The following is a 22509-nucleotide window of genomic DNA, read 5'->3' on the forward strand; positions in this document are numbered from 1 at the left end:
CAGATGCTGGCACACCCAGCCAACACTGTGCTGTCTCTGAGGCTGGGACAGACCCAAGGGTCTTCCCAGGGAAAGATCTCAGAGGGGATCTGAACCAGGAGGTCCAGGACTTTGGAATTACTTGTGAAAATTCAGATTGTCAGGCTCCGCCACAAATTTGACCAAATTAGATTCTCCACTGGTAAGGTCTTGGAAATTGTATTTTTAAAACAACAACAACAACATAATAATAGTTAACATTTAACTTAATATTCCATATTGGTCACTTATTCTGTGTCAGAAACAATGCTACATGCTTTATGCACATTATCTCATTCAATCATCACCATATCCTACGAGGTAAGTAATTTTATTTTCCTATTTTACCATTGATGATATGGAGGCTCAGAGAGATTAAGTGACTTGCTCAAGGTCACACAGCAGGAAAGCAGTAATGTCATGAATTGAACCCAGGCAGAAAAACTGTCAATTACTGCATAACTTTGAGTCTCCCCAGATGATTGCTATGTGGTCAGAATGGCTCCCATCCCTGGTTTGGAAATCATTTCCCTGCCACCTTGCCTAAACCTAAATAAAAAGCATTAAAACCCTGTTTTCTTTTCTTTAAAAACCTCCACAAGCATACTTGAATCCAATGATTAATCTTAGCATCATGAAAAGTAGAACAACCAGACAGAATGGGGCGCAATAGGAATCAATCTCTATGATGTATTCTGACCTAAAAATTGAACCTAACTCTGATTGAGCCTCTAGCTCAGTGCTATCACAGAGAACTTCCTACAGTGATGGAAATGGTCTAAAACAGTAGCCACTAATCACATGTGATTACCAAGCCCTTGAAATATGGCTAATATGACTGAGGAACTGAATTCTAAATTTTATGTCATTTTAATTAAAAAACTGAAGTGGTGTAAAATATTTTCCATTAAATATAGCTTTATTGTTTTTGTTGGACTGCATTTCACTTTATCTATTTGCTTTGCATACAAGTTGAAATGTGCTGTAAATACAAAATGCACACTGGATTTTGAAGATTTAGTATGAAAAAGAATGTAAATTATTTTATTAATAATTTTATATTGATTATATATTGAAATGATAATATTTTGTATATATTGGTTAAATCAAAAATATTAAAATTAATTCAACCATTTCTTTTTACTTCTTATTCAATGTGGCTACTAGAAAATTTAAAATTACATATGTATTATATTTCTGTTGGACAGCAGCAATATAAAAGGCATCTCCTCTAGAACTATTGGTTTACAGGAAATACAGGGGATAGAGAAACATGTCAAATAACACAATGAGGAAGGAATCATCAAAATCCAGACTGTAAGACAACTGACAGAACAAATGATCCAGTTTCTCCAATAAATTAAAAAAAAAAAAAAAAGAGGTAGAAAGGGAAATGTTACAGAATAAAACAGACATAAGAGACAAAAGAGCCAAAAACAGTGTGCAGAACTTATTTGGACCCTAATTCAAATAAAACAACTGTAAAATGATCCTTCTGAGCCCATCAGAGAAATATGATTATAACTTGGATAGCAGGCAGCTCTGGTGGTCCCGAAGCCTGACTGTTTAATTCCATGAAATGTAATAAATGCACAATGGTTATATTTTCAAAAAAACCTGTCACTAATTAAAGGCATATACTAAAGTATTTGCAAGTAAAATGACACTATGTCCGGGATTTGCTTTAAAATTCCAACAAAATTAGCCAGGGGTGGGGGCATGGGGGAGTCCTAGCTTTATATAAAACGGGACTGGCAGAATGTCGATGACTTGGGGCTCGGTGGTGGCCCACAATTTTATCACTCTCTCTACTTCTGTACGTTGTTTGAAGCCCTCCGTAATAGAAAGTTGACGCAACTCGGCGTTCTTCCTCAGTTACCCTCCCACAGCATGCCCATCATCACAAGGAAGATCTCCTATAACAGATGAGGCAACCGAGGCCCAGAGAAGGGGACATGGCCATGCAAGGTGTCACAGCGAGGGAGGGCACGGTCAGGACCAGCGTCCGAGCTCCCAGCTCTCAGGCCACTGCTGTCTCTGCGTACTAATGTGTGACCCGGAGCAAGGTGCCCTAACCTCTCCGAGCCTGCAAAATGGGGGAAACAAGAGTGTCCATGTCGTAGATGGAAAGCGCACTTGGCACAGGGACTGGCACACAGGAAGTGCCCCATCAGTGGGGGCGCCCGTCACTGGCATCATCATTTCTTTGTTACCTGTGGTCAGCACAGTTGACGGGCCTGGGGAAGGTACTGGGGACCTAGCAGGACCTGACTAAGGCCCTCAAAGATGAAGCCAGGGAGTGAGGACAGACAGGACAAGCAGCGGAACAGCACAAGCAGAGGTTCCTGAAGGGGGTGTGTGTAGCTAAGTCCCTGTGCACAGGCAGGCCTTGGAGGTGAAGTAACTTACTAGTGAGTTATTCTCAGCCTCAGTCTTTTTGCATCCAAGTGGGGCTAAAAACATCTCCCTTCAACAGATGGTTGAATGTCAGAAAGTAAAAGTTCCTGCCATGATGTAAGCTTCTCAAGGGCAGGGGCCATGAATTAGGTATTCATCTTTATTTCCAGTGTCTGGCACATAATAAATGCTGAGTAAATGTTTGGAAAAGGGGTGGGGTGGGGGGTCTGTAAAAAGAGAAGGGGAAAGTTGAAAGGCTGAAGAGAGAGGGCTGTCTGCTACAATCCCCCTTACTCAGGGTGAGCTGGTAGGGCCTGAAGTTGACTGTCTTGGTTCTGGGGATGAGGTTGCTGTGCTATTTTCCCACATGTCTGACAGATGAGGTCACCCTGTGCCCCACCCCCGCCCCCACCCAGGGCAGGTGCAGGAGCCTGGAGCACCGTTGCAGCTGCTGAAGAAACAACCCTGAGTTGCCCTGCAAGCCCTGGTCAAAGAGCCAGGAATGTGGCTCCAGTCCTCCCCCAGCTTAAGACTCAACCTTGACCTTGGGGTGGGGCATGTAAGCATGCCAGGGCTCAAATGTTCTTCTGGTAAAACAGGAATGAGAAACAAAGGGTCTCATCACCACCATTGGGGTAAGGGGGCGGGTGTGTGTTTGTGAGAGGAATCTTGAAGTAATGTTGAGCGAGGGCTATGAAATCCTCAATAAAGCCCTTGAAATAAACACCACGCACCATATCATCATCAGGGGAGGCAGCGAAGAAGAGGGCTTGATTTTGAGTTGATTCAGTTTGCCACACTTGCAACATGCTTTCTCAGCATTTGCTCACTTAAGCCTCACATCCACCCCATTTGTCAGATGAAGAAACTGAGGCCCCAAGAGAATGAGTGACTGGCTCAAGGTCACACAACTAGTAAGTTACAGAACCAGGCTTAGATCCAGGTCTTCTCAGCCCAGGCCACCAGTGCTTTCTCACTGTGCTCTTGCCACATTACAAAGCCTGAGTGGCTGGTACAAAAAACACAGCCTCAAAGTCACCCCAAGCACTGGGCAGGCCTTCGCCCACCCTGCTCAGCTGCACTCGTGCCCTCATCACACTGGGACACAGTGATCTGTGTCTCCCCTGACTAGATTATCTTTGCTTTCACAGAAACTAGTGCAAGAAAGACATTCAGTAGAAGTTTGGTGAATAAAAGGACAAATTAAAGATATTTAAAAAAAACTTTTGAAGTATCAACATGACATAAAATAGAATATTCCATATCATATAGACAGTAAAACTTCAGTATTTGCAAGAGATCTATCTGTCCAGAGCCCTTTGCAAAGTTTCAAATTCAGTGCCCATCTGAAACACATAGAACCCAGCCTTGCTTTTTTTTTTGCATAGGCAGGCAGTGGGTATCGAATCCGGGTCTCTGGCATGGTAGGCGAGAATTCTGCCACCATGGCCTGCCCCCAGCTTTACTTTTGAGACTCCTAGTCCCTGCCAGATCCTGTGAGCTGTGACCGGAGGCAGATCTCTCAGCCTCTCTAAGATAATAATCCTACATTTCTACCTTAAATGAAATGCACAATAAACATAAGTGTTTATTATGTGGATGTCTCCTGTCAACCCAAGCCAGGATGTGATGGTCCAGGCTGGAGATGGACTTCACATGGCAGTAACTTTCTGCTGAAAGTTGTGGTCCAGGCAGGAGACCAGGTGAGGTGCTATTCCCTTGGGGTGAGGAAGGAAACAGCTATTTTGGCCTGTGGAATCTCCCCCAGAGACTTGGAAAGATGCGAGGCTGATGAGCCTGGCCAGGGTGACTGTCCAAGCTCTGGACACTCAGGCCAGGGACATTCACATTAAATGTCCAGTCACCTGTTTTCAGAGCCCAGCCAAAGAGCCTGGCTGTTTTTTTTTTTTTTTCCTTCCCCTTAACATAGTTTCAACTAAGGGCTTTTCAGCCCTAAGGCCTCTCTGCCCTGGAGCCATTCCCCATCTCACTTCAAACTTCTTTCCTCTCATACCCCAAAACTCTTTAGCTAAAGATAAACAATCAACCAACCCAAACCTAACAGTCTGGCCTCCTCTCTTCTCCTCCCAGGGTCCCCAAGATCAGTCCCCTTCCTGCTAATCTGAATTTTGCCCCCCCCCCCCTTTTTTTCCTGCTAATCTAAATCTTGCCTCCTTTTCCCTGCAGGTTGGTGCTGCCTACTGGAATCAGCTTTTCAGAATTCTTCTGGAAATGTGTGGTCAACCAGCAAGCGTTCACAGTGATAGGGAAGGACACTGCTGGAGGTGCTCATGTGCAAGAAACTGGGATCAAATTAGGGAATTGGGAAGCATGCTGGCCCCTGGAACTCTCTGCCAGGCCATTCTCTGGCATGCTACTGCCAGGGTATTGCTTTCCATTGGCTTGGAGTGGAGGAGGCCCCAGATCATCCAGGGGCCTGGGAAGAGAAGCCTGCTCAACCCTCCCAGGAAGTCAGACCCAATGGAGTTTAAAGACTGCCTTGGAAGGAATCAGTTAACATTTTTTTTTAGGGCTCCACACACAACATGAGTTAATCTGTTCAGATTTTGAAAACATTCTTTACCCCATACAGATGTTCACTTGTATGGACAACCTTGCCCTCAATAGCCTGACCAGAGGCAGCTATTGCTAAAGAGGTCACATATAGGGTAATAACAGCTGAAAGGGTCTTAAATCAGGGTTGGGCATGTCCTCCCAGTACTGGCTGATTTAAAAGAAAGCGGGAGCAAGCCCCTGTACCAGACAAGAGTTACTGAGACAGGCAGTTGGATCAGGAGAGTTTTATCCATAAAACCTATAATTTTCAACTGAGCATGCGGACACTAAAACCCATGTTCAGCTAGAAGGAAAATCCATTAACCTTTCACAGCACAGTTGGAACCAGGAGGCCAAAGGCTCCTGATCAGTCCAAAAGGGGTTAACTAGTCCAAGTACAAAAGCCCACGAACCTCTCTATTGTCAGAACCTCTCTCTCAGACCTTGGTCAGAGATGGGTTCGCACCATCTAGCAAGCTTGGTTCTGTCTTATCTAAGCTCATAAATCCCTAGCATTCCATAGACAGGCACCTTGAGAGCAATGAGACAATTTGGAAGTAAAGGAGGAGACAGAGAAATAAGAATAGATAGAACTCAATAAGCACAGCAGCCCAAGTAAGTCACGAGAACCCCGGTGAGACAGCTGATGTCATGATGGTGAGCCTCAGCTCACGAGAAGGGGGCCCGCTTGGAGAAACAGGAATATCTCAAGAACATCCCAGGCCTCAACCCCTAGGGTTCTACAAACAATGAAAGAAATGCCAATTAAAATGCGTCAAGGTATTTTATAACTCTAAAGGTCAATAAATGGCAAATGTTTTAAAACAAACAATTCAGGCCTAGAAGGTCAGCGGGCAAACACGAACACTCCTATGTCACAGGTGGAACTGATTTGCTAACACCAGCTAGCATTCCCACCTGGATGTCATTTTAAAGTGAGGCTTTCAAGAGCTCAAGAGATACCAACCTTTGACTTAGTTGTCCCACTCCTGAGGATTTATCATAAAGAATTAACTCACAAGAAAATGGGAGAAATATGGGAAGAAAGCTGCTTTATAGCAGTAAAATATGTAATTGTGAAAAACTGGAAACTAAAAAACAAATGTCCACCAACAGAAAAATACTGGTATGCAATTCAGGGAAAATTGATACAATCAGTAAAAAGACAAAAATCTATTGATGGAATTATGTTAACTGGGAAAAGTTCGTGGGCTTTTGTACTTGGACTTGTTAACCCCTTTTGGACTGATCAGGAGCCTTTGGCCTCCTGGTTCAAACTGTGCCCTGAAAGGTTAATGGATTTTCCTTCTAGCTCAACATGGGTTTTAGTGTCCGTACGCTCAGTTGAAAATTATAGGTTTTATGGATAAAACTCTCCTGAGAGCAGGAAATTCCCTATGTGGAGCAGGAAATTGTATAAGCACAACGATTGCATACAAAGATTGGGGGGACCACAGAAAAACAAACAGCTCTATTTGGGTGGTTGGATTTTTATGTAATTTTATTTTCGGTTGCTGTAAAGTTTTCAAAATAACAGACATTTAAAAGAGGTGGCCTGAAAAAATGTTTATTTGGTACAAAATTTATATTTTGACTAGTGCATTTCCTAATATAACTTATGTAGACAGCTTAATTGAACACCATAAGTTTACGGAACCTTGAGTAGGGCATGAGATTTTGTTGGTTTGTCCAGAGCGATGCCCCGATAAATCTCAGAGTGATCTGAACAGTGAATAAAAAGTATTTGTGAAGTCCTCTTCAGGGAATGGTGAGAAAGGGGGAAAATTCAACTTCCCCAAGTTGAATTCTTGATATTCTCACAAGCAGTGTGGACAATCAAAGGAATAGGCTGAGCCCCCAATCTTGGGGTTTGTTCATATGAAACTTAACCCCACAAAGGATAGGTCAAGTCTACTTAAAATTAGGTCTAAAAGTCACCCCCAAGAGAACCTCTTTTGTTGCTCAGATGTGGCTTCTCTCTCCAGCCAACACAACAAGCAAACTCACTGCCCTCCCCTTGTCTACGTGGGACATGACTCCCAGGGGTGTGGACCTTCCTGGCAATGTGGGACAGAAATCCTAGAAGGAGCTGAGACTCAGAATCAAGGGATTGAGAAAACCTTCTCAACCAAAAGGGGGAAGAGTGAAATGAGACAAAATAAAGCGCCAATGGCTGAGAGATTCCAAACAGAGTTGAGAGGTGATCCTGGAGGTTATTCTTACGCATTAAACAGATATCACCTTGTTAGTCAAGATGCAATGGAGAGGCTGGAGGGAACTGCCTGAAAATGTAGAGCTGTGTTCCAGTAGCCATGCTTCCTGAAGATGATTGTATAATGATACAGCTTTACAATGTGACTGTATGATTGTGAAAACCTTGTGTCTGATGCTTCTTTTATCTACCTTATCAACAGACAAGTAAAACATATGGAATAAAAATAAATAATAGGGGGAACAAATGTTAAAATAAATTTAGATTAAAATGCTAGTGATCAATGAAAGGGAGGGGTAAGGGGTATGGTATGTATGAATTTTTTTCTGTTGTCTTTTTATTTCTTTTTCTGAATTAATGCAAATGTTCTAAGAAATTATCATGATGAATATGCAACTACGTGATGATATTGTGAATTACTGATTATATATGTAGAGTGGAATGATCATAAGCTAAGAATGTTTGCGTTTGTTTATTGCTATACATATTTTTTAATTAAAAAATTAATAAAAAGAAAAAAAGTAAAGAGGTGGCCTGGCCTGCCCAGCAAAAGTGGGCTTTCACTCTCTGTTGGGAATCAGCATGCCCACTGCTGACCTTGTGTTGTCCATCTGGTGGGCCACACCTGGGGGAACCCAACAGGCTTCTGACTGATCTTGGGAGAAACACAGAGGACACTGGAGTTAGTGAATGGGGCTGCACTGGCATTTCTAGGTATTTAAACATTGAAATGAATAATTTAAGAATCCAGTGCAAAAATATGCAAATGTCTATCTGCTACCTAAATCTATATCCTGGCAACACCAGAGTATCTTCCTCACTTAAAATGATCCCAGATGTCAGGTGGCCTACCCCACCTGTAGGCAGGTTAACGATGGATGCCTGGTTAACAGATGAGATCTGAAGCTTTGAGGGGTGAGGTGATATGACCAAGGTTACAAAGTCAGGGACCATAAGGCAATGCCACCACTTTTCTGCTCACTGGCAGACATTTATGTGCCTGTGAGGCCTACAACATTCCCAACATGGGGTCTTGCTGCTTGACACAGCCACTGTGACTTGTGCCACAGCAGTCTCAAGCCCTGTTGTCTGCCAGAGCCTGAGCCCCCATTCCACTAGAGGCCACCAGGAGGGGGACCAGGGTGGCCAAGCGGCCCCTGGAGTCTTGGTGTCACCTATTTGAATTTCACCACAGACTGCCAAATCTTCTCCCACCAGACCAGCATAAGGCCCTCTAGTCTTGCCATCTGCACAGGCCGTGTGGACACAAGTCCTGGCTCCACCACTTTCTGGTTCTAGGCCCTGGTAGGTGACCTGGTCTCTCAGTGTTCAGGTCTGTAAAATGGGGAGAGTAAGAGTCTCCGCGTGAGAGGTCTGTTGTGAGGGCCACTGAGGTGATGGGAATCAGCACCTAGCACAGGGAATACTCAGTCACCTCTCCACGCTGGTGGACGCTTACCCCGCCACCGTTTTTGTGAAGTAAGAGCCATTATTATAATAAAGGTGTCAAAAACCCCAGTGTAAAGGGTTTTCCCTACGAAAGGGCAGAAGGGCTCCAGGGAGCCCAGAGGATGTTTGTTCTTTCCTCTTCCCAGAACAGATCCCTCTGTGGCAGCCCCCCCCACCCCGTTCACCACCTCCCCCCACCAACCTCTCACACATTCTCCGGCCAGGGCACGACCCCAGCACCCCACTTCTTCCCTTTTGATCCCAAGGGCCAATAAAAGCCAGACCAAGCCCCGCGCCTGTGCCCCTCCCCGGCCCACTCTCAGGAGGAGGAATGGGGGTGGCTGAGGCAGAGGGAAACTGCCCGCCTTGGACATCAGCTCAGGGCCGAGCCGCAGCCTGGCCGCCCCCTCCCGGGCGCCCCCACTCACAGCTCGAGGATGAGCACCACGTCGGTGCGGTTCTCGTAGACGTCGTGCAGCGTGATGACGTTGGGGTGCCCCACCTGCCGCAGGATGCTCACCTCCCGCTCGATCTCCTCGCGGCGCACGCCCCGCCGGCTGCCCGGGCTCTGCCGCTTCTTGATGAACTTGGCCGCGTACTCGAGTCCCGTGCTCTTTTCCCGGCACTTCCTCACGATGGCAAACTGGCCGCTGTGGGGACACAGACCCGCACAATCAGGGCAGCACTGTGGCCCTCGGGGGAGTGGCGCAGCTGGTGGCCACCAGGCCGCGCTCGGTCAGCCATTCTGCAGGGCCGGAGAACTCAGTCCACCAGCCACCGGCTGAGGAGCTGCACGTCAGCCCCGGCCCAGGGAAGGGGTGGGGGTGGGGGCAGGTACCCGGCTTCCCTCCTATTCCTACGGATCCTTTATCTTTTACGAGGAAAGAATTTTACTAATATCATCCCCAATGTAAGGATGTGAACACAGACCCCACATTTATTGATTCGATCAGGATGGCACAGATACATTGTTCCAAAGCCTCGGCTAGAATCCAACTTTAGTATCCAACAGATGAAATCTCACAATGTCCATATACTTAGAGTGTAAAGAGAAGATTAAAAAGGAAAACATAAAAGCAAAAAAAGATCAACCAAAATACCAAGCGTAGCAATCATCAGCTTGGGTCCCCCTGATCTGGAGGCAACACAAATTCACCCATTTGGAATTGTTAGGGGACAAAACACCTCTATGTTATCATGTTCACCCCTCTACCCCTAATCTTCCTCCCCCCTAAATAAAATCTCAACTACCTGACCCGAGTCAAGTAACTAAACATTCAGGGGACTGAGCAAATATGGCGATGATCACATCACACAAAGACAAGGTGTGCAGCTATGCAGGGTGGTTTGATGGGAACTATGGTTTGGGGCCGGGTGCAGGTGACCTAACAATAGCGGGAATCCATCATTGAGGGGACGGTGCTGATGGTGACCATGGAGTTGTAAATTGTTAGGAACTGAAACACAAGGAGTGGGCAAATGACTGCCCTGAGGTCATCACAGAGTTAATGACAAAGCCAGATATCCAGTCCACAAAGCTTCTAAGACAGGAATAGGATTTATAGGAGTTAAGCCTAGCACCCAGGGTTGGGCCTGGAAATCCTTCAGACCCAGGTCCAAGATAGCGACCATGAAATGGCATCCACTTCAGAGGGCACTCAACCCTGAGCTACCTTCCCTGAGTGCTCTGGGGATAGTCCATCTCACAGGGAAGGGCAGCAAGTGACCCTCCACTTCAGCATCTCCATTCAGGCCATCATCAGGGCCCTCTCTGAGTCCCTGGGGACTGTCCTGTGCCCACCCCTCCTGGAGGAGTCATCTCCCCTAGCCCCCTACCCCCCGCCCAGCCCTAGGCAACCACTAATCTATTCGCTGTCTCTATAGATTTGCCTATTCTAGACATGTCATATAAAATGCAATCATACAACATGCACTTTTTGTTTCTGGCTTCTTTCACCTAGCACAATGTTTTCAAGGTTCATCCATGATGTAGAATGTATCAGTACTTCATTCATTTTTATTGTCAAATAATAGTCCATTGTATGGATATACTATATTTTATTTACCTACTCATGAGTGATGGACATTTGGGTTTCCACTTTGGAGCTATAATGAATAACACTGCTGTGAACATTTGTATAAAAGTTTTTGCATATGCATATGTTTTCATTTCTCTTGAATATACACACCTGGGAGTAGAATTGCTGGATCATACCATAACTCCACGTTTACTCATTTAAGGAACTGTCAAATTGTTTTCCAAAGCAGCTGCACCATTTTACGTTCCCTCCAGCAATGTATGAGGGTTCTAATTTATCTGCATTCTCACTAACATTTGTTATTATCTGTCTTTTTTTTAATCTTTTTATTTTATTTTTTTAAATACCAAAAAACACAAAGAAAATGCAAACATTCCTATTTTGATCATTCCATTCTACATATATAATCAGTAATTCACAATATCATCACATAGTGTCTTTTTTTATTATAGCCATCTTGGTAGATATGAAATGGCAGCTCATGGGGGTGCTCCATGTTTTCTTCCCACCCAAAATACCCACTGTTTGAGACAGAACTTAGAAAGTTCTATGGTTCAGCTTAATAAGGGGCCATCAGAGTCCAGACTAAGGATGTACTCCCTAAATGGCCATGGGGTCAGAGTTGCACATAGTGAGATACTCTGGAGAAAACAGCATCACATCTGGACCACTCCATTATTAGAATAAACTTCAATGAGTGAATCCTCAAAATAGACCCAAGTGACAACAACAAAAAAGTCAAGTCAAGCAAGCAAGGGATAAAAACACTTAAATAGCATTCCATGGCAACCACTTTAGAGATGTCACCGAACAGATATTCATGTGTCTCTGCATCCCCTCATCTCTCCATTCACTCAACACTGCCTGAGCATCTTCTCTGTGCCAGGTTGTGTGCTGGGCAACAAGGCAGGGACCAAAGGTAAGACAACAGGTACAGATGGAGCTCTGGGGAGGGAAGGACCCTAGGGGCTGGGCAGGGCAGAGAAGGCTTTTGGATCCAAATTTATATTACATTGTTTACTAACTATAATAACCTCTCAGCTTATTTAGGATCCAAATATTGGCTCTGTGCTATGCACACATTAGGGTCTGACGCAGGTGGAGTGAAGCCAGTTCTCCCAAAGCAGAGTGAACATATTCAGCACACTCTCTGAACACAGCTGGCCACTTGGAGCCACTTTGGGCCTCAGGGACACCGGGTCCCTTAGTGGGTGCCAGCAAACACTTGACCAAGCTTCCAGTCCCAGCCGGCTGTGAGTGTTAGGACAGCCATGCTCCTCCCTTATATGACACCTCAGGGGACTGCTCAAGTGGACGTGGGATCTTGGAGTCGTGGCCCTTCACAGCAGCCCTGAGGGCAGAGAGGGCTCACTCTCTTGACCAAGGGGGAAACCAAACCTTAAGGATTTTACGCGATGAGTTTATGCTTACAGAGCATATAGGTGGGGGGTAGGGGTGCAGGGTTTGGTTTGGTGCCCAGACCCCCCCAGGTTCCAGCACCACATTCTGTTGACTACTTTAGGACTTGGCAGCTTGGACAAAAGGGAAAAAGAGTTTTGTAAAGGAGAGCTAAGGGTTTCAGGTCACCCTGACATGGCTTCCCCCTTATGAAGGAAACAGAGGCATTTTTGTATATCACATCCGAAAAATTCCTCAAGCTCTCAAAAAGCATATGAGTATTTGCTTTCCCTGCCTGAGTTTCTCTTTGTCAGAGCAGTGGTGGCAGTGAAAGGGGATTGGGGATTGGACCTAACACGCTGGCATATTCCTGCCACCTGAAGAAGGTATTTTGTGAGGGGATAACCAAGAGGGAGCCCAATCCCAGGCACTGCTGCTCATCTCTCCTCTCTTCAGGTGGGAGAGACCTCAGGGAGAGCCAAGAAGCTTGCTGGTTTCCCCCTTTCCTTGAGCTATTACTGGGGAGACTGGAGAACGCCACCCTCCTCCAGAGCCAGTCCCCAGGCCTAGAGGCTCTGGGCATGGTCAGGCAGGCCTGGCCTCAGGGACTCATGTGGTCATCTCAGGCAAGTCCCACTGCTCTGAGCATCAGTTTTTCTCATCTGGAAAATGGGATTATGATTCACAACTATGGAATTGTGAAGACTAGAAATATTTGCTATTTTGGCCCACAGGTGACACTAAAAAAAGGTAACTATTACAACTCTTATTTGCTTGTGGCTCATGTGAAGGCTGAGCAAGAGGCACCCAGACACGAAGTCACTGATTTAAATTGTCTGGAATGTGTGGCCACGGAATTGGTATAATTTTAAAAGCTCCCTGGGAGATTCCAATGCATAGCCAGCTGTGGGAATATCTGTGTTCTAAGCAATTAGCCAACTCTTTCCAACCTTCGAGCAGTGGTTCTCAGCTCTGTGGGCAATTATAAAACTACTGGTGCCTGGGTCCCACCCCAGAGATTCTGATTTCCTGGGTCTGGGATGCAGCCTGTGCATCAGGATATTCCCCAGGGGATTCTGATTCTGATGTGCAGCCAGGCTGGGAGCTCTTGTCTTACAACAGCTCTCTGACTACCCCCTTTTTAAAAATATTTTTAGTGATATAACAACCTACAAACACAAACATTCTTAATATACAAACATTCCATACATGGTGTACAATCAGTGGGTCATGATATCATCACACAGTTCTATATTCATCATGATCTCTTTTTTTTGAACATTTGCATCACTCCAGCAAAAGAAAGAAAAAGAAAAAAGAAAAAAGAAAAAACTTATATATACCATACCCTTTACCCCTCCCTCTCATTGACCACGAGTATTTCCATCTACCCAATATACTTTAACCTTTAACATATTTAAAATATGTTCCATATTTTTTACTCATCTGTCCATACCCTAGATAAAGGGAGCATCAGACACAAGGTTTTCACAATCACATAGTCACATTGTAAACGTCATATCTTCATACAATCATCTTCAAGAAACAAGGCTACTGGAACACAGCTCTACAGTTTCAGGTACTTCCCTTTAGCCACTCCATTACACCACAAACTGAAAAGGGGATGTCTACATAATGTGTAAGAATAACCTCCAGGATAACCTCTTGAATCTGAAATCTCTCAGCCACTGACACTTGATTTTTTTCTCATTTCTCTCTTCCCCCTTTTGGTTGAGAAGGTTTTCTCAATCCCTTAATGCTGGCACCGCTTATCCTGGGAGTCATTTCCCACGTAGAGGGGGAGGGCAGTAAGTTCTCTTGCTGTGCTGGCTTAGAAAGAGAGAGGCCACATCTGAGCAACAAAGGAGGTTGTCTGGGGGTGACTCTTAGGCCTAATTTTAAGTAGGCTTAGCCTATCCTTTGCAGGGATAAATTTCATAGAAGCAAACCCCAAAATCGAGGGCTTGGCCTATTGATTTGGTTGTCCCCACTGCCTGCAAGAATATCAGGAATTCTCCATATGGGGAAGTTGAATATTTCCCCCTTTCTCACCATTCCCCCAAGGGGACTTTCCAAATACTTCTCTATTCACTGTTCAAATCACACCCCTTTTAACAGATGAGGAAATGATGCCGCTGCTTCTCATATTATCTATTCTTTGCCCTTTTCATTATTACACTTCCTCTTTGTTCTTTGGTCTGACAATTTGAGGGAGGTGAGGAGCGAAGGGAAATTAGAAGCGAGTAGTTGTTTCTCCCACCAGCACAAGTTTGCTTCATGGGTAAGCACTAGAACTGCTGTGATATTAATTTGCAAATCAAGACAGATGATTAGCTGGGCTATGGGGGATAACATGAGTGGGAGCTGGCAGTCAGATGCACAGAAGCTGGTCCTGAGGTGGCTCTACTGTGCTGTCAGAGGGTGCCAGCAGACCTGACGGGAGGTGGAGGCAGCAATGGTGACGGGCTCCTGTCAGAGGTTCTGGCCCCACTTTGCAGAAGCTGACCATCTAGGCTACAGGGGTGAGGAGTGAGCAGTGAGGGCCCTTCAAGGTCAGGACTGAGTCACCCCAGTGTCATCCAGAGGTGGGGGAGAGGGAAGCCACACAACTTTTAATGGAGGTCATTGCCAGGGCTATTTCAAGACGTATGGGATGCTGAAATAATCTTACACATAGGCAAAGCATGCATGCTCCAGTTCCTCTCCCCTCCCCACCCTCACTGCCCAGCAAGTCAGTATCTAATCTATGGTCTAACTCGGCAAAGGGTCTGGAGTCCTCATTTTGCCATGAAAGCTTCGTGAGCTTGGACAAGGAACTGTCTTCTTGTCGAATGGGAATGATAAAACCGCCCTACCCACCTTTCAGAATTGTTGGGGAAATGATGAGATAATGTCTGAGGAAGGACTTTACCATCCAGGGCTGGGGAAAGGCAGGCGGTGTGGGTGGGCAGGAACTCTGTGCCTAAGGCAGGCTTGGAAAAGTCACGTAAGAGGGTTTAGTGAGAGACAATAAATTGCAAGATCCAGAAACTACCTTCCCTGCTTCTGCCAGTGTACTGTCTTGCAATCGTGTCAGGAGCACATCCCTCTTCCTGGGCAGAGGCCCAGAGCCTCACTCACTTGGCATCTCAGAGATGCACTCGCAGACGGGCCTCGTTCCAGACCTTGAGAGGGCCAGGAGGCAGCCCAGAAGGGGCCTCCTGTTGTCTGCCCAGTAATCAGATGAAATGGGGTACACCTAGAAAAGCTTCCCAGGGCTCAAAATTGCCTCCAACAAAAGCTTCTAAGCTCCATGGAAGAGTCTGGCTCAAGCATCCCCAAATTCTTGTCTACGGAAAATACCCCAGGCATGACCCAAATATCACAACACAGGGTAAGTTTTGTATAGCAATGTGAACATTGCAAGATTTACACCCAACTTTGTTGTTGACCTTTATATTCATTCTCTCTTTTAATATCTTCAGGTATCTTTTTTCCATTTACAGATAAGAAAACTAAGGCTTAGAGAGATTAAGTGACATGGCAGTTGGACCAGGTAGCAGGGCCAGGACTCAAATCCAGGTCTACGGACCCTAGCTTCCATGAGACTCTCAAAGTAGGTAGCAGCAGTGGCTGGAGGTCCCACCCCAGAAGGCAGGACAAATATATCACTGACATTGTGTAGAAGCTGCCAGTGCCTATGGATGATAAAGATCAGACTGATTTTATTTGATGTTATTACTGGTTCTAAATTCTCAACAGACAATCCACCCCTCATGGTCTGCATCGGGGCAGACCACTGCCGCTGCCCACCCACCCCCAGCCTCTATGGTAAGCCACAGGCAACCAGACTTGTTCTGTCAACCAACTGTTAAAGGTTCTGTAAGGTCTGTGAATAGAGTGGGTCTCGTGCTTCAGTAGCCAGCTCCAAAGTTGGTGCTGCACACAATCCTAAACCCAGGGCCACGTGAGGTGAGAGGTGTCAATTGGGAAGCCATCCAAGACAAAGGGATACGGAGCTGGGGCCCCTCCTTCCTCTTCCCCCACAGCAGTCACTACGGTTCCTCTTCCCACTCCGGAGAACAATGAGCCATGATTCCTCTGGAATTACCCTGCGAGTGCTCAGGGTCACAGAGCAGGGATAATGCTCAGAAGCTTCCCACCAAGGCCACCCCAGGTGCAGCCCGGCAGGTGCAGGAACAGGACCTTCAGCTGATATGTCTCAAAGGCGCGCGCGGCTCATAATCTAACTCATAATCTAACACAGGAGTCACATCAGCCAGATCCCAAGCCAAAAGCCTGTCAGGGCAGATGAGTGAAAAAATAAGGACAAAAAATAAATAAATAAATAATGGGGGGGTGGAGTAAAGGGTAAAAAATTGGGCTGACTGGCCGTCAATGAGCGGGAGGGGTAAGGAGATATGGGATGTATGAGGTTTTTCATTGTTCTTTTCATTTTTTTTCTGGAGTGATGCAAATCTTCTAAAAATGATCATGGTGTTGAATACATAACTAGGTGATGATATCGTGAGCCACTGATTGTACACCATGTGTGGACTGAATGTGTGTGAAGATCTCTCTCTCTCTCTCTCTGTATATATATATATATATATATGAACAGCCTGTCTGGGGCTGGCGTCACTAAGCCCCTCCCCATACTTCTGCTTGGCCAAGTTCAACTTTAGGCTGAGCCTGCTTCTTATCTCTGACCCCTTCCCTATATATCCCTCTTTAGCCAAGCCACTTCCTTTCTCTCACTGCAGCAACCAACAGGTATTCTGAGCTCCAAGTTCAGGATTTAGAGTAAAAAGACCCAGGTTTTATTTCTAGTTCTGCTGCCCTTAGCAAATCACATAACCTCTGAGCCTCGGTTTCCTCAGGTGTATCACTGACATAAGAATTTCCCAATCTCCCCAGGTTGTAATAGGAATGAAATAAGTATGTGACAGCACTGCATAAACTATAGTTTTCCCATGAATGTGAATTATGATTCATGATGGTCCTTGGGACAATATATCCGGGTCCTAGTCACTGTGTTTCCAATTTCAGTGTATTCTTGAACCTGGTTTGGCCCCAGTGATCTCATCTTAAAAACAGAGTGCTGGGGAGGATCCTGGGGGAAAAGGAAGATCTGCAGATGGTACTCATCCAGAAAGGCAGAAAATGCTTCAAGACACATAGTTACCCCAGGTCAGGACAAGCAAGAAACCAACTATCCAGGAAGTCAAAACTGGAGTTAAGAAACCTAAAGTTCCCAGAAAGTCAGAGCCAGAAGCAAGTCAGAGAGGTGAGGGAAAGGAGCAAATTTTACCAAAAGCTGGATGGGCGATGTATTGGGACTAGGCAGGCAAAATAAGGCGTGAGAAGCATGCAGGGAGCAGCAACATAGTCAGAATGCAGCAGCAGGAGACTGGAGCAGACAAATAGAAAAATTAGCACAAGAACCAGCAAACAGAAGGTGACCCAGGGCTGTTCCAATGGCTTTTTCTCCCAGCTATTGAGTCTAATGAACCCCTACCTCCCCAATCACCACCTCCCACCACCTTGCTATTGTCTTTTTAGTCTCTTGACAAGGGTTTTCAGCTGTATTTGAGATGGGGCGCCCTCTCTCAAATGAACTCTTACACAGAAGACAGATAAGTAAAACAGATAAAAGCAGTGCTTCCTTTTGGTGGAGGCACTCAAGAGTCCTCCCCACGCCCCACCCCTACCGCCATGGGGCCTAAAGGGTTTCATGGAACCCCAAGCACTCATAGGAGCACAGTTTGAGAAGTACTGCTGTACAGCATAGAAGTACGCCCTTTCTTAGATGGCCCCAAACCAGTTTAAATTGTAAGTGAAAATAAAGGAGAAAAAGGCACACCAATGTTTCTCACAATTATTATTTAGGCTTTCAAGAAGTCACTCCAACCCAGTCAAACTCATGGTGAGAGGTAAGAAGACCTGCAGGATGAGCATCAGGAATGAGACGTCTCCAGGGAGCTGAACTCTCCACCCCACAAAAATGGCTCCTGTCCACAAAGTTGTGGGCACCTGCCCTTTGCTGGCCTTGTGGCAGCTATTTGCACAGGTTAGCTCATCTAATACTCTGGCCCTGCAGACTAACTTCCTTCCTCTGGCCTTTTTCTTTGTTTCTGTTTTTGTTTTTGTTTTGGTCAGAAAAAAATATTCCTAAAAAACCAAGTTGAGCTTCGGTTATGATGCTTTCTGCAACCTGTTTTTAAGCATGGACATATTTTGATGCTGTTGTCAAATCAGCAAAGCCCACAGGTCCAAAACCTGAAATGAATTAGGCTCAATTTATGAAGCCTTTGGCTATATAGAAAAAAGTTTTCACCCAAAGTAGAGCTCAGTGTTCTCTGGATTTTCCCTTGATCTAAAACCTAGACTCTAGACACTGAAGTGATTAGGGTAATGTGACAACACCCAACCTATCCACCCAACTCATTCATCCATTCACTCCATCTCTCATTCATTGTTCATTGTCTTAAGTGCTATAAACAAGACACACCCACAACCTGAAGGGGATGCAGTCCATTGGGGAGATCAAACACTAATGGAAAGGAAATAGAGTATGGATATGCAAGAAATACCTGTTTCAGGCTCAACTGAGTGGAAAAACAGTAAGTGCTGCAGCAGTTCAGCAGAGGGAAGGAGAAAGCTGGGCTGAAGGAGTCAGGGAAGACTTATCGAAAAGATGGGCTTTGAACTGGGATTTAAAGAAAGGGCTCGATTCAGACAAAGAAAAAGCAGCTTACCAGTCAGAGAGACAAGGAATGATTCATAAGTGCCTTTTTCTTTAGAGTCCCCAAGCCACCATCTCTCTTCCTGTCAAGTGGCCACTTTCCAGAGGAAATACATCAGGAGCTGAACTTGCCCTTTCCTCTCCTTGTGGGGTGGAGGGAAGGGGTCAAGCAGTCAAGCTCAGATGATGCTTAACTGGGTCAGGTACTCTTCCCACTCTTCCTGACAATCAGATGTACGTTTTATTAATGAATGAACTTCAACAGAAAAGGCCCACTTGCTCAGTCCTGGAAATGTCAGCCAGCTGGTCCTCAGAGACTGGGTAAAGCCCAGAGGTTGGACCATAAAGGGTGAAACCATAAACAGGAGAGCAAGAAAGGGACTACAGAGAGGAGACATCAAAGTCTAGGATGGTTGAGATTCTCCTAGTACCGTGGGGGTACACAGCCATCCTCATAAAATGGTGAAACGAATCATTCATCTTCTATAATAGTTCCTTCCCACATTTCCAGACCCTTCCTCTTCACTGTGAAGAATTCTCCTGGACCCAGCTTGCTGCATGAGAACTTTTCATCTCTCCTCATCCCCCACTAACCTTTAACTACCTGGTGTCCATTTCCATAATTCACATGAAGTGACAAAGGGTTAAACTGACCTCCCTCCAAAATAACACATTTACATTTTAACAGAGTCCTTGACTAAGAGGGGGCTTTAAAGGTGGTAAATGGAGAACCTACTTGGAGATAGGAAGATTTTTCCACTTTGCCTTTGCAGAGAACTGACTGTAAGTGTCTGTGGACATTTGTACAAATCAGGACCAATTATTTCTTGTCCATTCTCTTCTATACACTGGATCTTAATGCCCAAGGGATTTTTACTGTAACTCCTTCATTGACAGACTCAACCCTTAGCCATTCAGGTGGATGCTCAAGGTTAGTGGGCCTGCCTCCACCACTAACTTCCAAGTCCCCTTCTCTCTCTGGGCCTCAGTTTCCTCATCCAAACAATTAATGGCTGATCCATAACCATTATCTTCTTCAGAACCCCCCACTCCCACCCATTCACCCTCTTAGGATTCTCTGACTCAGGCCAGTATGTTAGAAAGACATCCTGAAACACTTTCCAGAGACATAAGGTGATTCCAGATTTCCTATTTCATATAATTCAGCCGAGGGTTCAGGTTATTGAGATTTATCAGTCTAAATTTCCAAAGAGGAAAAGGGGACGAGGGCTTCGGGCAGGGACAGCAGGTCTCTCAGTGAGATACACTGTATACTTTCAGGTCCAGGAAAATGCTGAGCACATCAGACATCACCAAAGTATTTCTATAACAAATTATCTAGACATTCATTTTAGGTCTCAACCACCAAACAGCCTGTGAGAGCCTGGAGAGTAAGAACTCTCTGAGTCATCTTTATAACTCTCATAGAGCCCAGCTCAACACTGGTCGTAAAGCAGGTATTCAGCCAGTGCTGGGAGAAAAGGACGATCTAAATTGAGGAGGCAGGAAGTATGGCAAAGGACCTTGTCACTCAAACAGCCCTCAATCCAGCACATTCTGGGTATGATTTTTTGTATTATTACCAAAGAAGCATGCTCATTACTAAAATATACATATATATAAAGAAGAAAACACAGAAAAGTGCAAAGAAGTGAAATATTCTCCTTAATCCCATCTTCTTGATTATCATTTTGGCTTCTGTTCTTGGATTTTTTTTTTTTAGTGCATACTGTATTCTTTTAAATTAAATTTTTAATGAACTGAGAGGAATAATATTGAATATACTATTTTGGAACCTGCTTTATTATTCTCTGCTGAACAATAAATCATGAACATTTCCCCACATAATTCAAAATTATCTCACTACCTGGTTTAAGTATGGTATCCCCTCATACAGATAAACAATGATTTATTTAAGCACATTCTTAATTTTGGACATTTATATTTGTGCTGGTTTGAAAAGAAAGTATGCCCCCTAAGAAAAGCCATGTTTTAATATAAATCTCATTTCTCAAAGGTAGAATAATCCCTATTCAATACCGTATATTTGAAACTGTAATGAGATCATCTCCCTGGTTGATGTGATTTAGTCAAGAATGGTTGTTAAACTGGATTAGGGGATGACATGTTTCCACCCATTTGAGTGGGTCTTGATTAGTTTCTGAAGTCCTATAAAAGAGGAAACATTTTGGAGAATGAGAGATTCAGAGAGATTCAGAGAGAGCAGAATGACATAGCCATGAGAAGCAGAGTCCACCAGCCAGTGACCTTTGGAGATGAAGAAGGAAAATGCCTCCCGGGGAGCTTCACGAAACAGGAAGCCAGGAGAAGACGCTAGCAGATGATGCCGTATTCGTCATGTGCCCTTCCAGATGAGAGAGGAGCCCTGACCGTGTTCACCATGTGCCTTTCCAGATGAGAGAGAAACCCTGAACTTCATCGGCCTTCTTGAACCAAGGTATCTTTCCCTGGATGCCTTTGATTGGACATTTTAATAGACTTGTTTTAATTGGGACATTTTCTCAGCCTTAGATCTGTAAACTAGCAACTCATTAAATTTCCCTTTTTAAAAGCCATTCCGTTTCTGGTATATTGCATTCCGGCAGCTAGCAAACTAAAACAATATTATTTCCAATTTTTTTTCCTTTTGTATGCTATATGGTGGGGGTCACATTTCATTCTTTTTCCATGTGGCTATCCCATTATTGCAGCACCATTTGTTGAATTTGGGGGGGGAAGTGCATGGCCCTGGAATCAAACTCTTGCAACCCTATTATTTCCAATTTTAAACGTCATTAATAACACTGTTAGAAATACCTTTATGTATAAATATTTACATACATCCCTGATTTCTTTTCATTAAGATAAATTCCAACCAGTAGAATACTTGGACAAAGGAGATGTTCATTCATAAGATTTTTGATGTTTCTGATGCTTGACGAATCCTACAAAAAGATTGTCCCATTTATACTCTGAACAGCCATAAATAGCTGCAGCATTCTGCCTCCATCTCACCAAATACTGGTTTATTACTATTTTCAATTTTACCATTTGATACTTGAAAGATACCTCATTTTAATTTGATTAATTAAATTAATTAATGTGTGGTTAATTACTAGTAAGAATGAACATCTTTCCCTCTGCTTACTGATAATTTGAATAGATGACTCCTACATGTTTTGCTAATTTTTCTATTGGGTTGTTTGCCTTTTTCATATCGCTTGCAAAGCTCTTTCATCATATCATATTTATTATATGAACTCTTTGTCATGTATGTTGCAGGTATAGTCTCCAATTGATGGATGAGTCCAAATATTTTATGAGTTGGTTGTCTTCAAAGGAACTTTAGTTCTTTCTCAGCGTCAGATGTCAACCAATTTTCTCCCTATGCCTCTGTCCTCTCCTGCCTGTCACTGTGCCTCAGGAGCCCTGGGGAGAGCTGCTGCTGTGCCTTGTTGAGACAGCCGTCCTTGATCACCAGAGCCCTTATTCTGAAAACCGTTTGAAGGTTTCAGCTTCAAACGCACTGCACAGGCCCAGAGCTCCCCCACCCCCACCTCCGCCACACCTGGTCCCCTTCTCAAAGTCACTGCACTCTTTCACCCGGCACTGTCCCCCCTACTACCGGCTGAACGAAGGACAGGACGGTCTCAGTCTGAGTGGAGCAGGCCCTGCTACCCGGCATCCCCCAGGTGGGCTGCAGCTGCAGGGTCAAT

General features: G+C 44.8%; 1 protein-coding gene across 4 annotated transcripts in view; it reads right to left on the minus strand.

The window, feature by feature from the left end:
* DAPK2 (death associated protein kinase 2) overlaps positions 1-22509 on the minus strand; it is a 157654-nt gene that overhangs the window by 77967 nt on the left and 57178 nt on the right. For 3 of the 4 annotated variants that reach the window (XM_077128166.1, XM_077128165.1, XM_077128164.1), the window contains exon 2: positions 9061-9282. In XM_077128166.1, coding sequence (XP_076984281.1) covers positions 9061-9282 — 222 coding nt within the window. Of the gene's footprint in view, positions 1-9060; positions 9283-22509 lie in introns of those variants that run through there. The other variant, XM_077128168.1, reaches the window with a different exon arrangement.

This window comes from Tamandua tetradactyla, chromosome 14 (genome assembly GCF_023851605.1).
Source record: "Tamandua tetradactyla isolate mTamTet1 chromosome 14, mTamTet1.pri, whole genome shotgun sequence".
In the NCBI taxonomy this organism is placed as follows: domain Eukaryota; kingdom Metazoa; phylum Chordata; class Mammalia; order Pilosa; family Myrmecophagidae; genus Tamandua; species Tamandua tetradactyla.